The sequence below is a fragment of the Mustela nigripes genome, chromosome 1 (assembly GCF_022355385.1).
Source record: "Mustela nigripes isolate SB6536 chromosome 1, MUSNIG.SB6536, whole genome shotgun sequence".
Taxonomy (NCBI): domain Eukaryota; kingdom Metazoa; phylum Chordata; class Mammalia; order Carnivora; family Mustelidae; genus Mustela; species Mustela nigripes.
This window is the reverse complement of record NC_081557.1, coordinates 46,329,184-46,344,205: the sequence shown is the minus strand read 5'-3', so window position 1 is coordinate 46,344,205 and position 15,022 is coordinate 46,329,184. Positions and strand designations below refer to the sequence as shown.

Below are 15,022 nucleotides of genomic sequence, written 5' to 3'. Positions count from 1 at the left end.
CAGAATGTCAAAGCTGGGACTATGTCTCTCCACTGCAGGAGTTCAGTGGCACAGGGTTCACGGCAACCTGGCTAATGCCCTAAAAGCTCTTTCCTTCCGAAACAGGGAAGGTTCCTTCCAACGGGCTAGGGGAAGTCATGCAGACAAGTTCTGCAATGGGCCCCAGAAAGACTCTTTCATGACTGAGAAATGTTTGGCCCTATCCCAGTGCAAGTTCTTCAGATTCTGAATGCTCCATCCTAGGCTGAGGCAAGCCTAAAATGCATGGGGGGAAAGAGGATCTTTAAAGAATTATCTCATTCTGATCTCTAGAACTGACCACTTAGAACTCAAACAAGGCAAAATCTTATGTTCTGTATGTTAGAACGAATATTTGAGACTGGAAGGCTTTCCACGCAGTGTATCAGGAGAAAGGGAAGCACAATCACTGGAATCAGCAACATAAACATTAGGCGCTATAAGACTATAGGTGTTTCTGTGTTTCTGAAATTTAATATCTAAAGCAGAAGTTACAAAAATATGAAAAAGGAGGATTTGTGGACCATGCTAAGAAATTTCAACCCTCTTATCAGTGGCATGTGGTAGCATTTCTCCTTCTGTGTCTGACACATTTCACTAACATAATGTTGTCCACATTTATCCATATTCTCACAAAGGACAGAATTATCTTCTTTTTAAAGGTAGAATAAAGGGCACCTGGGTGGCTCAGTCACTTGAATATATAACACCTGATCTCATCTCAGATCTTGATTTTAGGGTTCCAGTTGAAGCCATACATTGGGCTCTTCGCTGGGTGTAGAGCCTACTTAAAAAAAAAAAAAAATTAAACGTGGTATAATATTCCATTATAGGTGTCTGCTGTAATTTGTTTATCCATGTCTGTGAATGAACACTTAGGCTGAACACAGGTTAGTCTGTCTTGGCTATTGTGAATAGTACTGCAGTGAACATGAGAGTGCAAGTATCTCTGTTTTCATTTCCTTTGAATAAGTACCTAGAAATGGGATTGCTGGATCATACAGTCATTCTTTTTTTAACTTTTATTTAAAAAAGATTTTGTTTAACTGAGGGAGAGAGACAGAGAGAATGAGCTAGAGAGAGAAGGAGCAGGGGGAAGAGGGAGAAAGAAGCATTCTTTCCACTGAGTGAGGAGCCTGATGCTTGGCTCAATCGTGGAACTCCTGGACCATGACCTGAGTTGAAGGCAGATGCTTAACTGACTTAGTCACCCAAGCATCTGAGAAGGATTATATACATTTTTATTCTACACATCCTTTAATGAATCTGTGTTAAATTTCTAATGGGGAAAAATAGAGGAGGAGGAAGGCTCAATATCATAGATTCAGTTGCCTTTCACCTCACCCCATTATATTTTGCTATAAGGACTGTTACTTGAAGAATCTAAACAATAAATATGCTACCAGAATTTTAGGTAGAGGTGTGTCTAAATGGAAATAAAATATTGATGAACTGAAGGTCATAATCTTCATATGGCTTTAAGAATATTTCAATAAGATGCCAAGACAGGTGTTCTCATGCCCATAATGGCTATGATTATCCCACAGCAAAATTTCAGGAATGTCAAATTTTTTTTGACAAAAACTAGTTCTATCTTGCTTCTTGCATTAAAAAGCCTCTTAAATTCTTTAATACTTAAATTTTCTTTAAACAGCAAAATGTTTTAGATATTATTCAGATTATAAACTGTTTCACACATAAGAAATACAATTACCCTTTTGACATTAAAACATTCCAGTGAGTAAATCCAAAGCTTCTACTTCAATTTCAGGGAAAACCACTGCTTAATCCTGCTTCGGATCTGCTGGGTCTTTACACTGTAGATGATTGGATTCATCAGGGGTGGAAAGAGAATATAGATATTGCCCATAAGCACATGAACAAAAGGTGAGAGATGCTTTCCAAAGCGGTGCACCATGGTAAGGCCAATGATGGGGATGTAAAAAACCAGGACAGCACAGATGTGGGATACACAGGTCTGCAAGGACTTGAGCCTCTCCTCCCGGGATGCAATTGCCAGCACTGTATGCAAGATGAAAACATAGGAGATGAGAATGAGCACAGCATCCAACAACAAGTTACAAATGACCAGAGCCAGGGCATAGAAGCTATTGAAGCGGATGTCAGAGCAGGCAAGTCGGAGTAGGTCCTGGTGCAGGCAGAAAGAGTGGGAGAGGATGTGGGGGCGGCAGTAATGGAAGAACTTCAGGCGAATGATGACAGGAAGAATGGACAATGCACTTCTCATCAAAATCGCCACCATGACATGAATGACTCTGTTGTTGGTCAGGATGGATGTGTAGCGTAGAGGATTGCAGATTGCAATGAAGCGATCAAAGGCCATGGCCAGAAGGACTCCAGACTCTGTGCCAGAGAGACCATGGACAAAGTAAGTCTGTGAAATGCAGGCATCCAGACCAATCTCCTGGCTGAGCCCCCACAGGACCCCCAGCACCGTGTGCACTGTGGAAAGCCCTATGCACAGGTCAGTGAGGGCCAGCATGGCCAGGAAGTAGAACATGGGCTCATGCAAGCTCTGCTCTGTCCGGATCACATGTAGCACCAGGCAGTTTCCCAGGAAAACCACAGCATAGATGGAGGAGAAGGGAATTGAAAACCAGGGATAGTACTGGTCTAGGCCAGGGAACCCTGTGAGAATGAATACCGAGGAATTGATAATGGAAGCAGAAGAAGCAGACATGATTATGTGAAAGTAATTTTCCAGTGAAGATCAATATTTACTGACCAGTTTTGCCCAGTGACCTGCTGTGTTGAGAGTTGTGGAGTATGACACAGCTACTCACACTGTAGCACAGGTAAGGCACATTGTAGAATCCCATGAAAGCTCCACTCTACAGGAGAAGCCACAGCCCAAGATGATTTCCTAAGAAAGCTCCTTGACAGTAGGTCTCAGGCCGTAGAAGCAAGTCAATGCCCTGACCATTTTGGGCAAATTAGATCATTAACGTCATTCTCTTTTAATCCCTCTGAGTCACTTGTAGGACACACAGCAGGTGACAGTGGCTAAAGTTCTTGAGAGCACAGGGCTGTTTCTTCCCTGCTGCTCCTGAGGAAGCCCCCCACACACTGTCTTCTTGCCAGTGCTTGTGGCACAGGGAGTCAGAACGTCAGATTTATGAGGAAGGAATGAAGAGGATTGTGTGGCCCAGGTGGACCCCGGGCTCCTGGGAGGCCACCATTCCCATCTGGAGGCTGACGCAAGTGAGAGATTCTACCCACTTACAGCAGGCTAGTAGTTTGAGTCCCAGGGAATACGAGGAATGGGGAAATGACAGCCGTTTTGGGGGTCCACAGATCTTTTAAGGGAGGGATGCCTACTGCATTGACTGAAATCTCAATGCCTACTCAGAAGGAGAAGACAATAAACATCCAAGGGGACAAGATATATTAGTATTCCAAATAAGTTTTATTTACCATATCTGTCTGAATCAACATATCTTGTATATTTTAATACCATATTTCATTTTTATTTTTCACATAATTCTTCAGTAAACATTTCTCCTTTCCTGAACCCAAGAGAAAGGGTGGCCTAGAGTCCTCCCCATAACACAGGACAATTGTTTTGAGCAAAAAGACTGCCACAATCTTATCCCAGTTAAGTGAATTCCCCTTCTTTCCAGCTCCCTCAGACTTCCTGTCTCATCTAAGAGGGAAAGGATCACAATTCACTAGACTGGGAATGCTATAGTGAATGAAGAAAGATATGAATGTGGTGGTGGCAGAGGGGGAGGAAGACCATTGTAGAAATCCCTGTGAAGGTCACAGCTCTGAGAAACAATCCCAGTAATATCAGGTGCACAAAGATTTCATTAGAAGATTATTGTATGCTTTCCTCCTCCACCTATGTCATGAGCACACTATGAGGGCACAACAGCAGTTGTGTCCTTCCACAATGTCAGCTTTATTCAATCATAAAGCAAAGTTAAATCACAATGATAAAGCAAGTTCAGGATTCCAAACTCAATGACAGTTCACCATGTGATTAAACTTGGCTTCTTTCACAGCATACAAAGCAGGATGGAAGACAAGCCACACAACAAACAAGATAACACAAGGGTGCAGGAAATTAAGGAACCAAATGTAAAGTTAGTCGGTGGGGGGTGGGTGGCACACAGTTGGGGTAAGGCCTTGGTTTGGTCCTGGTCAACTGTTGGCTGTCAGTGCTTCTGATGTTCAAACAGGGAAGGATCTCGGTTCTGTTCAGAGATGGATTTGGAAGAGCCTCTGGCAGCAGCAATTACCTTTTTCAAGGGATCAGAGGTAGAGGGGTCAGGCTGGAAGAGTGTAAGAATTTGCTGCCAAAATCCCTTTTTTTTTTTTAAGTTAATTAGTGTGTTTATTTATTTTTGTGAGAGAGAGACAGAGAAAGAAGAGAGCAAGTATACAAACTTGGTGAGGGACAGAGGAAGAAGCAGGCTCCCTGCTGAGCAGCAGGGCCTGCTTTGTGACTCTATCCCAGGACACTGAGACCATGACCTGAGCTGAAGGCAGATGCTTAACTGACTAAGCCACCCAGAAGCCCCAAATCCTTTTCTTTTTAAAGGGATTTCATCAGTTCTGGGTCTTTGCAGGCCTCCTCTGGTTTTGCTTGTTATCAGTTCTGGGGTGGCAGCTGACATTGGTCCTGGGGACATCTCCTAGCTGAAGGACCTTAACTGCTTGCCTCGTTGCTTGACACTGTCCCCTACTTGACATGAGAGACTCCATTTTGCTTTCCACAACCCACCATTCCTTACCAGAAACCTAACAAGGGCCTGGTAAAATATCAATCGATCACAGCTAAAAAAAAGTCTGTATAAATACAGATTTACATGCAAACAATGAATCATGGAACACTATATCAAAAATTAATGATGTATGGATATTGGGGAGTGTATGTGCTATGGTGAGTGCTGTGAAGTATGTATACCTAGTGATTCACAGACCTGTACCCCTGGGGCTAATAATACATTATATGTTTATAAAAAATTTAAAAAGGTACTTAAAAAAATGTAATGATGTACTACTGTATAGTGACTAACATAACATGATAAAAATATATAGAGATTTTCTCTAAGGAAGAACACATTGGAAAAACTAAAGTCAAAAGGGAAATAAAGAATGATAAAGAACAAATAAAAGCAACAGCTTCTCGTACCTATAGCTACAATAAACAGCTCAACCTACAGCTACCACAAAACTTTAGTTTATGAAAAACTCATTATCTGCAAAGCACAATAATGTGAAGCACGATAGAGGGAGGTATGCCTGTATATTGGTCTGTAATATCCTTTTCTTGTAATATCTTTGACTTTGGTAGCAGGGTAATGCTGGATTTATAGAATGAATAAGGAAGTGTTCCCTCCTCTTCAGTTTTTGGGAAGAGTTTGAAAAGGATTGAACAATTTAATTTTTTTAAAGAATTTTATTTATTTATTTGACAGAGATCACAAGTAGGCAGAGAGGCAGGCAGAGAGAGAGGAAGGGAAGCAGGCTCCCTGCTGAGCAGAGATTCCCAAGATCCTGGGATCATGACCTGAGCTGAAGGCAGAGGCTTCTAACCCACTGAGGCGCCCCTGGGCAATTTACTTTTTAAGAGTATCAGATTCAGATTCAAATTAACTGTCACAAATCCCAGTTGTGCCACTTTCTAACTATAAGATCAATTACTAAATATCTCTAAGCTTTGATTTCTCACCTAAAAATAAAAATTATCAGATGCCTATCATTTGAAAAGTACAAGAGATATTTATAAATTATTTAGGGTTTTTTTTTTTTTGCAATTTCTTTAATTGCTCTAAAATTGGTGATTGAGTCTCAGAGTTTTGTCATATGATTCATGTGACATGCAATTCAGAAATATACCAGTTATCATTTAATTTACCTCCATAACAAATCATGTGTTCACAATTTTTAAATTCCAGTCATAGGGAACAGAGCCGTGGCCATATCCTCAGTAGGTCTTCTCTAGCTGTCCTCTTCCATCCGAATAACCAAAATGAAAAAAAAAAAAAGTTTCTGTTGAATACTTTCTCTATTTAAACACAATTTGAATATTAGCCAACCAAATATGCTTAACTGAGTTTTAAAATCATTCCTGTTTGAAATAATTTTTTAAAAGCATTTCCAACAAACAGGTATGTCTTCAATCATTTTATATACCTTCTTTTCCCAGAGTCTAGTTATTTCATTCAGTCTTCTAATATTTTATGACTAAGAATGCCTAGTGGATCTTAAAATATGAAATTTCAGATTTGTCTTGTGCCTATGTGAAGATGGAGAAAAAGAGAAGAAAAAAAGTATTGCAAAGCAAATGGTATACTTACTGGGAAAATAGCCAGTTTGTCTCAGGCTAGAGAGCAATAAATACTACCCTCTTGCCTAGTATTCCTGTGTAGCTCTTTCTGCTCTCATTCTCTATCTGCTTTCTTGCAACGAGTGTCTTTGTTGTGCCCAAATTTCGAAACCCCCCAAAGACGACCACCAGAGACCAGAGTCAAAGCCAAACAGCAAGGGTCATTTATTACGAGATCGAACCCGGCCCTCCGCGCACTCGTTGCTGGTGACGCTAAGAGGTCCCGAGCTCAGGATCACAATATCTTTTATACACTATTTTTGGGGAGGCAGGGACTTAGCATACATCATAGTATCTTGTAACAAATCGCCACGTACCAAGGGAAAATCAAAAAGGAACTCTATAATATGACTGGCGCACTACAGAGCAGGAAAGGACTGGGAACAGATTATTGGTTAGGTCACAGGGCTGTCCTTCTTCAAACTGCTGAGTTGGCACCGCTAGGGTATGTGTCACCTCAGGATTGACCGGGGTCTTCCTGTCAAGCCGCAGGGCGCCAGATGGTTGTTATCTCTCGGCCCAGAGCTGGATGGGGGGTCCGGGAGCGGCCATTCTGTCAGGTTCAATTCTGGGCGGAGGATGTGTGGTTACAGAGTGTCTATAGAAAGTCTGCTGGTATTTTTCCATCTCCTTGTGGGTTAGCAAGCGAAGGTACAGAAGCAGAAATAGCAGTAATGGTTATAATTTAGGCATCTCATCTTATGGCACAGCTTCCAGGACAACTGAGAAAATCGCAGCTTTTAAATTACTTGCTGGCTTGGGCAGCTCTTGTCAATGTATCTTAGATTCTCTTTGCTACTTCTGTGATATATTAAGAAATAAAGAATTTTTGCTAATTCTTAACTCACTGATCCACCTAGGCACCTCTGATTTTTTGCTAATTCTTAATCCACCTGGAGGGAATTATCTGAAAACGTTTTTGCAATGTATGTCTGAGGGAAATCTAATATTTGCACCGTACATATCTACTGTTCTTGCTATAGAGATATAGATCTCTAGATCCAAATCATTTTGTTTCTCACATGAATCTCATTTCTCTGCCTCCCAGTTTTAGTTTCAATAATGACTAAGCACCTCAAATCACACAGTCCACGCACTTTACTATTCGGTGATTTGTAGTTATATTTAGAGATTTGAACAATGAAAATTTTTCCTTTGGTCTCCCCATTATCCATCTATTTGGCTGTAGAAATTTAGTTTCTGAGAATCTTTTTTTCCACATGGCTAAAAAGGACACTTAGCAATTGGACCAGTAACAAGGCCCTAAAGGCAGGGAGGGACAATTCTGTACACAGGATTCTGCAATTCAGGGTAGAGTGCTAATAGCATTTACCCTGATTCCAGGACTACTACTACTTTGGCATTTGAAATAGTTGAAAAGATCTTATCTTATTTAAACTGTCTTTATGGGCCTTCTGAAGGAACAATCTCTCTACTCCCTTATCCTTCTCTGAGTCCATTTAAAATTAATACTTTCTCATTCTCTCTTAATCTTGATTTCCCTGTGGTTTTATTCTCTGACCACTGCTCATTCTTTCTTACTTTTAAATCCTTGGGGGGAAAATATCAATCAATCCTTGGGCAATAAAATCCATGTCATTGTTTTAACAGTCACTTATATACTGATTATTTAACATATCTGTGTTTGAAGCCCTGATCTCTTTCCTCAGTTTCAGAACTATATTCTTATTTGTGTACATAGTTATTTAATTACCTTAGAAAACTCACACAAAGATATACAGAATTGAATTCTTCATCTTCTTATCCATCTTTACTTATAGTGCCAGAAAAATGTGCCATCATATACTCAGTCATTAAAATCAGAAAAAAAATAAAATAAAAAAGCCTAAATTGAGATAGATTGTGGAAACAGGCATATTCAGCAACTAAATGTAGTGATTAGTGATTCTACATTGATTTAGCACTATTAATTATGGTTATTGAAGACAGACAAACAAGCAGATATCCTTAAGTAACAGAAACTTTTTGTTTATAGTATATATGTAGAATGGATGTTTTCCTAGAACATGTCACCAGAAGAAATACTTTTCTGTTTTGTGTTTCTCACCCAGATTTTGTTTCATATTATGAATTCCAATTATAGTATATATAGTAATGTGTCTATTGGTATTTCAAGTGATAGCTAAATGATATGAGACTATTTAGTCCTTGGTCTGCTCATCTTTCTTTGCTTACATTAGATTTTTCAAAATTATAATTTTTTTCCTGCATTTTGAGTTGTAATAACACATCCACTTGCTACTTCCATCCCTGACTGTATCTCTAAATTTCCCTCTTAATCTGATATAAGTGAGGATGCTACAAGGGAAGATTTTATGAAGTATATATAAATAGCTGTGCCATTCATTGCAAGGGCTATAGAAATAAAATTCACCTGTTTTATTTTCAAAGCATCTTTCATTTATAGTTGTGCTCAAGACTGATGAGATTTTTTTAAAAATAACATTACAGCTAAGAGAATACTGCTTGAAAATTTTTTTCATTCTTGTTATAAAAAAAATATGTGTTGGTATTGAGGCGGATAGAGACTCCAGGCTGGAGCCCCTTTCTGTCCCTGGTTCCCCTTTGCTCTTGCTAAGGCCAAGAAAAGGACCAATAGCCATCCGGTTTGACTCCTGCAGAGACAGAAGAAAAAGACCAGAAGCCTGGTCCTGTTTGAATAAGAAAAGAAAGAGAAACATCCCCCAGGGTGATTTAGCACCCTCCTGAGATGCCTCCACATAGATTATACTTCCACCTGGAGGGGCCATTTGGGTTTGAGAGACTGGGAAGGTGCCCTGGCCTTGAAAGACCCTGAAAACAGCCCGCTACCATCCCCCATTGTCTGTAACCATAAAAACTCACTCCTAACCCTGTCGGGTGCTCAGTCTTTGGGAACGATCCCACTGAGCCCATTGGCATTGATAAAGCTGTGTTCTCCTATCTCTCCGTGTGCCCTTTGGATTTCCTCCGTCACCTCAGATTTTTCGCAGCAGTATCTCTGGCCAGAGACATTGCAGTTTAAGAGCTACGTAAGCTTACCATTTTTGAAATTTATTTTGAAAAGATGAAAAAGCCAGCAAAATCCTGGAATACTCTAAAAAGGAAATTAAGAAGTCCTCATAGTCTTGGTTCTCACATATCTGGAATTACATTCACTGCTTATGAACATTTCATCTTTGCAAGCGATGCAGACTGGCTGGGTTCCAGGATCCAGAAAAGGGGTCCCACGGGATCAGCCAAAAGGGGTCCTTCACTTCATGGGGTAGAAATCAAACAGCCCAGAGGAAGTGAGAGCAGAGTTTACTGAAGATACCTAGAGAGTGCAGGTACAGACAGAGCTTCTGGAAGACACTTTTATTCTTTCATTCTGCAAAGACTAACAAAATACTTAATGTATGGAAAGGGCAACATTTAGGAAAGGGGATGCAGTGACTTACAGGAGAAAAGGAATGTCTTTCCTCATGAGGATTATTTTTAGTGGGGATTTTCCAAAATGCTTCTAATATCACTGAATTCCAAATATAGCCACCACTTACTTGCCAAAAATTCTTTCTCCTAAACTCCGAGGCAAAGCACTATGTGCACTGTTTACATTTGTAAGATCTGTAAGTTATTCTTTCGAATTCCTTTCCCATTTCGATGGCAGTCCCCTTCATCAGTCTTAAATATTATGAACCTTTCCTCTAAAATGGAGGCTATATCTTAGTTCTATTTCTATTTATAGGGTCAATAGTAGTATTGACAGACTAACAGAGTGTTCAGTGAAACTTTGCGTAATGAGAAATAAATGAGTACATGGTTATTTCTTCCCATGAGTGAGAACTTCTTATGAAGATGATGCTGTCTCCTTGTTACATTTTTCTCACTATAGGAATTTATGTGAAATGGCCCATTAAACATCTATGACCAAAGTCTCTCATGCCCTCTCTCTCTCACCAAAGACCTACTGAACCTGAGTGTCTCTGATGCCAGCCCCATGTGACGCAAAGAAGCGTAGCATCCTCAGCCGGATCTGCTTAGTCTTGATGGTGTAAACCAGTGGATTAGCACTGGATGTATGAGAAAGTGCAGATAGGAGAGCAGCACAGGGCTGGAAGGGGAAGCTTGCCTCCCAAATCTGTGGATCATGGGACAGGCCAATCATAGGTGTGTAGAAGAGCAGCACAACACAGATGTGGGAGACACATGTGTTGAGGGCTTTGAGGCGCTCAGCTTTGGAGGCAATGGACAGCACTGTTTGGAGGATCAGCTCTCCGTAGGAGAGAACAATGAGCACCGAGTCCACCCCCAGTGTGGAGAGCACTACAAAGAGACCATAGGCGCTGTTGATGTGGGTGTCTGCACAGGCCAGCTTCATGACATCTGGGTGCAGGCAGTAGGAGTGGGAAAGCAGGTGATTCTGGCAGTAAGGCAATTTCTTCAGCATGATGGGGGCTGGGATGTGGAGCCCGAGGCTGCACACCACACTGGCCAGGCCCAAGCTGGCTATACGGGGGCTCGTGAGGATGGTGCCATAGTGTAGGGGGTTGCTGATGGCCACAAAATGGTCCAAGGCCATGGTCAGCAGCACGGAGGACTCCATGATGGAGAAGGTGTGGATGAAGAAGAGCTGGGCCAGGCATATATCCACTGACACCCGCCTGAGGCCCAGTATGTAGATGGGGGGCATGGTGGGCAGCGTGAAGGCAGACAGGCCCAGGTCAGTCACTGCCAGCATCGACAGCAGGTAGTACATGGGCTGGTGAAGGGAGGGCTCTGACTTCACCAGCCATAGGATCAAGCTGTTCCCTGCCAGAGAGGCCCCATACATGGCACACAGAGGGATGGAGAGCCATTTGTGCATCACCTCAAGGCCTTGGAATCTGACATGGTGGGCAGATCTCCCAGCAGAAATGCAGCCACAGACCCTGGAATCAAAGGAGTTGCTGGGTCAGAATCTGTTCTACAAACCAAGACCTTTCACTGATCCCCCAAAGTGTTTCCCTGACAACCATGGCCTTGTGGGTTGTGGAGGCATTTCCCCCAGGGTCTTTGGGAATGAGCCTTGAAACAAAGGTTAGTTTAAATTACTAAAGAAATGTTGCATTCATGGGGAGCCTGGCTTGCCAGCCTCACAACAAAATTTATCACAAAATCAGAAGTTGAATGGTGGATCAGGAAAGGGACCAAGATAGTGTTGGTCCTAACTCTTTCCTCTACCTCCTGAGACATGAACTCTAGGTCCCTGATCTGGGAGCAGAGTTCAGGTTCCTGATTTCCTGTCATGTTCCCTTTCACACTGCTTTTCAGTAGGTACTTCGGTGTGAATATCCAAATTTTGCAGACTGACATCTTTTAATAATTAAAACAATATAAAATAATTCCTTCTTACATGTCAGCCCACCTGTGTGAGCACACAGATACAATCTTATCTTCCATATGGCTTAAAATGTTAACCTTGTTAACCTGTGGCAAACATTTTAAATACTTTTCCAAATACAATTCATTCTCCAGTTGAGCTGTAAGTGTGGAACATAAAATAGAATGATTCAACTCGTAGAAGATTAAACAGTTACTGTGTACCTTATCTGTCATTATTCAGCATTATATTGATGAATATACAAAATCAGAAAAAGTTCTGAAGGAATCAAAACTTAGATCTACTTATAAAGTGATTTCTGGAAAAAAAAAATACAATGATCTGGGACTACATCTTGGGTCTTGTGTTCTCTCCCTTGAACTTTGGCTCCTGTTTTACTTCCTGCCGTTTCAGCTTTCTCCCCAGAGTTAACCCATTAAACGTTCCATTTTTTGAGAACCCAGTCAAAGCACTGTCTGAAAACTTTCTGCCTTCCCACCTAATCATAAATAAAGGAGGGAGATTTCTGGAGTTTCCCTGGAGTACAAAACTGAAGAACAATAACCAACAAGAACAGCTTAATTTTTAGGGAACTTTCTTAACTGTCTCTTTAGAGTTTTGTTTTGTTTTGTTCTTTTCCAATGATCCTGATTTTCTCTTCATTTTATCACCTTTTCTCTCCTATGTCTTGGAAAATAATCCAGTATTCCTCTTGCTTTGAAAAGTAGCTCCACAGAAAGATGACTTCTGTCGCTTTTTCTTCTGCAGGTAAAAATATACAAGTATAATTTCTTCCTTTCATATTTCATTTAAAGTATTTTTCAACATATTTCAAAACACTTTCAGATGTTTGATTTTAAAGCATCTGGAGCCTTGGACGTTAGCAGATCATTTTTTTCCAGATTAAGATACTTAATCCTTAAGAATTCAACTATATAACTTTACTAAAATCACATCGATTATAAAGGGCGATCTAGGACCGGAAATAATATCTGACTAAGTAGCTTTTACTCTGGGTATTGTCACTTGATGGTAAACACAAAGGTCAGCTATTAATAAACAAATCAATAAATTCACAATCTTTATCCTCACAGCTAAGTAAATAAAAGTTTAAGTTTAAAAATTTCCATTATGATGGCCATTTCTGGTTTTCCTCTTGTAATCTACTTTGTTTCCTCCAGATTAAATGTCCTAATTTCCATTCAGTAATTAAACCGTCTAAGTCACTGTTTTAGACACAAGATATAAATATGATCCCAATAATAAGGAAAGCATGAATCAATACTTCAAATACGTGAATAAATTAAAACAATATGGGAAGAGAAGGGTACATGATTTTCAATTCAGAGTTTAGGTGACAGCTCTCTGAGGAGGGGAGAATTGGAGACGGGCAAAACAAAAAGAAGGAGATTTGTGCATGTCTTGGTGAGTGAGTTCTGATTAGTAGGGAAAGTATGGAGGTACATCATGAAAAACCTAAAGTTGTTAGCATACAGGATAGCTAAGAGATATGTATCCATTCAAGCTGGTGCTGTGACAAATAAAAGAGACAACCTTCCAGAACCAACACAATTACTTCAGAGAACTACGTTTCACTTGACCAGGGTGGGGAGGTACTGTCTTCTGTGCTGAGTATGTATTCAGTGGCTCTGACAGTGTGGCCTGGCTGGTGGCATCATCGGCACACGACAGATTGTAATAAATACAGATTATTCGGTTTCAGCCTCAACATACTGAATCGGGATTTCTTGAGTTGAAGCCCAGTGTCCAGTGTTTTACTAAACCCTGTGGGTGACTCTGACGCAGACCAAGGCCTGAGAATTACAGAGGTCCATCTTTAGGTATAGTATTATTTTGTAAGCAGATGAGTGCAGTGCTATGGGAAAAGCAAGAAGTAGGAGAGAAGCAGAGGTTATGAGTTAATAGGAAAGGGACACCCTTAGACAAAGAAAGAAACCTTGCTCCTGAGGGCTCAACTCTGAGAAGGAGCCTGCAAGGGTGCTGGGTCACAGACCCGGATTCTTTGATATGATCTTACCATAAAGACCAAAAAAGCACATGGCAATTATAAAATAAAGATACTAATTTTTGCCTTATAATTTATTTGAAAAGTACTAAATTATTAATAAGAAAATCTATAGTCTGTGAACTGCTGCTGCTATAGGAAGCCGGACGAGCTGTTTTACTGACCCCTCTATATACAGATTTATGAATTTCTAGTCAGGTACTGGGACATGGTGCAAACTTGAAGTAAGATGGAGAAATGTTTGAGGATACTGACTGGGAAGAATTGTGTATTCAAATGGAGAGTTTGAATGCCATCTATGACTTCTTTACCCGACATTCATGCTGGATTGTTTCTTCAAAATTAGAGAAAAATGTGTAACATTTCTTTAGTACACTGGAAGTCCCATCCTTTCTCCCTTAGATTCCAAACGTGGAAATATAAACATAATGAATGGGCATAGTCTGAGCATATTCGGAATTTCTGACATTTTTCACTTAGAATTTGAGAAAATGGTCTTATGAGAAAAGGCACTCGGGTGCTCAGATATGTAGAGCATATTGTTTTTGTGTATTGCATGAAGCTGACTATGCAGAAGAGGAAGAGTTTCGTGAGTTTGTGTGTGTGCGTGTGATGGTTTTTCTTAATTTTTAAGAAAGCCCTGTGGAGTAAAGGGATTTTGTGATAAGGAACACAAGGATATAGGTGAAAAGGCAGGGTACTTCTTTCTGGTCCTGGCTTTGGCACAAAACTCTGGAAAACAAGACAAACAACCAAACATATAACTTGGGCCAGCTTGGGCATAAGCAACAGCTATTTATCCAAAAAGGTTAAGAATGCACTGTGATCTTTTGTTGCAGGAACTCTTCCTTTTGGCTTGCCAACAGATTTTTAGTCAGATGTAGTAAACCTGTGTCCTCATGGAGTAAAGTGAGAAACCATGTTGGGTTTCCTAGCACCAATGTCTGTTTTCTTCTGCAGTCACACCAGGATTCAGATTAACAGCATTAAGAGCCAGTGTTCTGCCATGACGGTAATAAGAAATAATAAGAACATAGATTTCATGTTCACAAAAGAGTCTCCTCTCACAATATAGAGCTGGCACACTTACATGGATGTACAACATTGGTTTCACTTTTCCCATTGTCTAAAGAACGGCAGTGGGTGAGTTGTACTACATCTCATACAAATCTCATAGGTTTCTCCCGTGAGAAGCTAAGACAGTGGGTGGAAGAGTTCCCAATATTCTGTAAAGTAGTTAGAAAAGAATCATTGTTAATATTTGTCTGTTCTTTAATTTTTC

The 15,022-nt window shown here is 40.5% G+C and overlaps 1 protein-coding gene and 1 pseudogene across 1 annotated transcript; both read right to left on the bottom strand.

Moving 5' to 3' along the window:
- Positions 1–1,774: 1,774 nt before the first annotated feature.
- On the bottom strand, positions 1,775–2,719 carry LOC132015448 (olfactory receptor 51V1-like). The gene has a single exon (XM_059395969.1). The coding sequence runs from the start codon at positions 2,717–2,719 to the stop codon at positions 1,775–1,777; it is 945 nt and encodes a 314-aa protein (XP_059251952.1).
- Positions 2,720–10,319: 7,600 nt separating this feature from the next.
- LOC132015344 (olfactory receptor 51G2-like) lies at positions 10,320–14,062 on the bottom strand (annotated as a pseudogene).
- Between the last annotated feature and the right edge of the window lie 960 nt (positions 14,063–15,022).

What these genes read in the sequence shown, in the direction of transcription:
- LOC132015448 (XM_059395969.1), bottom strand. Translation starts at nt 2,719, where the DNA reads ATGTCTGCTTCTTCTGCTTCCATTATCAATTCCTCGGTATTCATTCTC.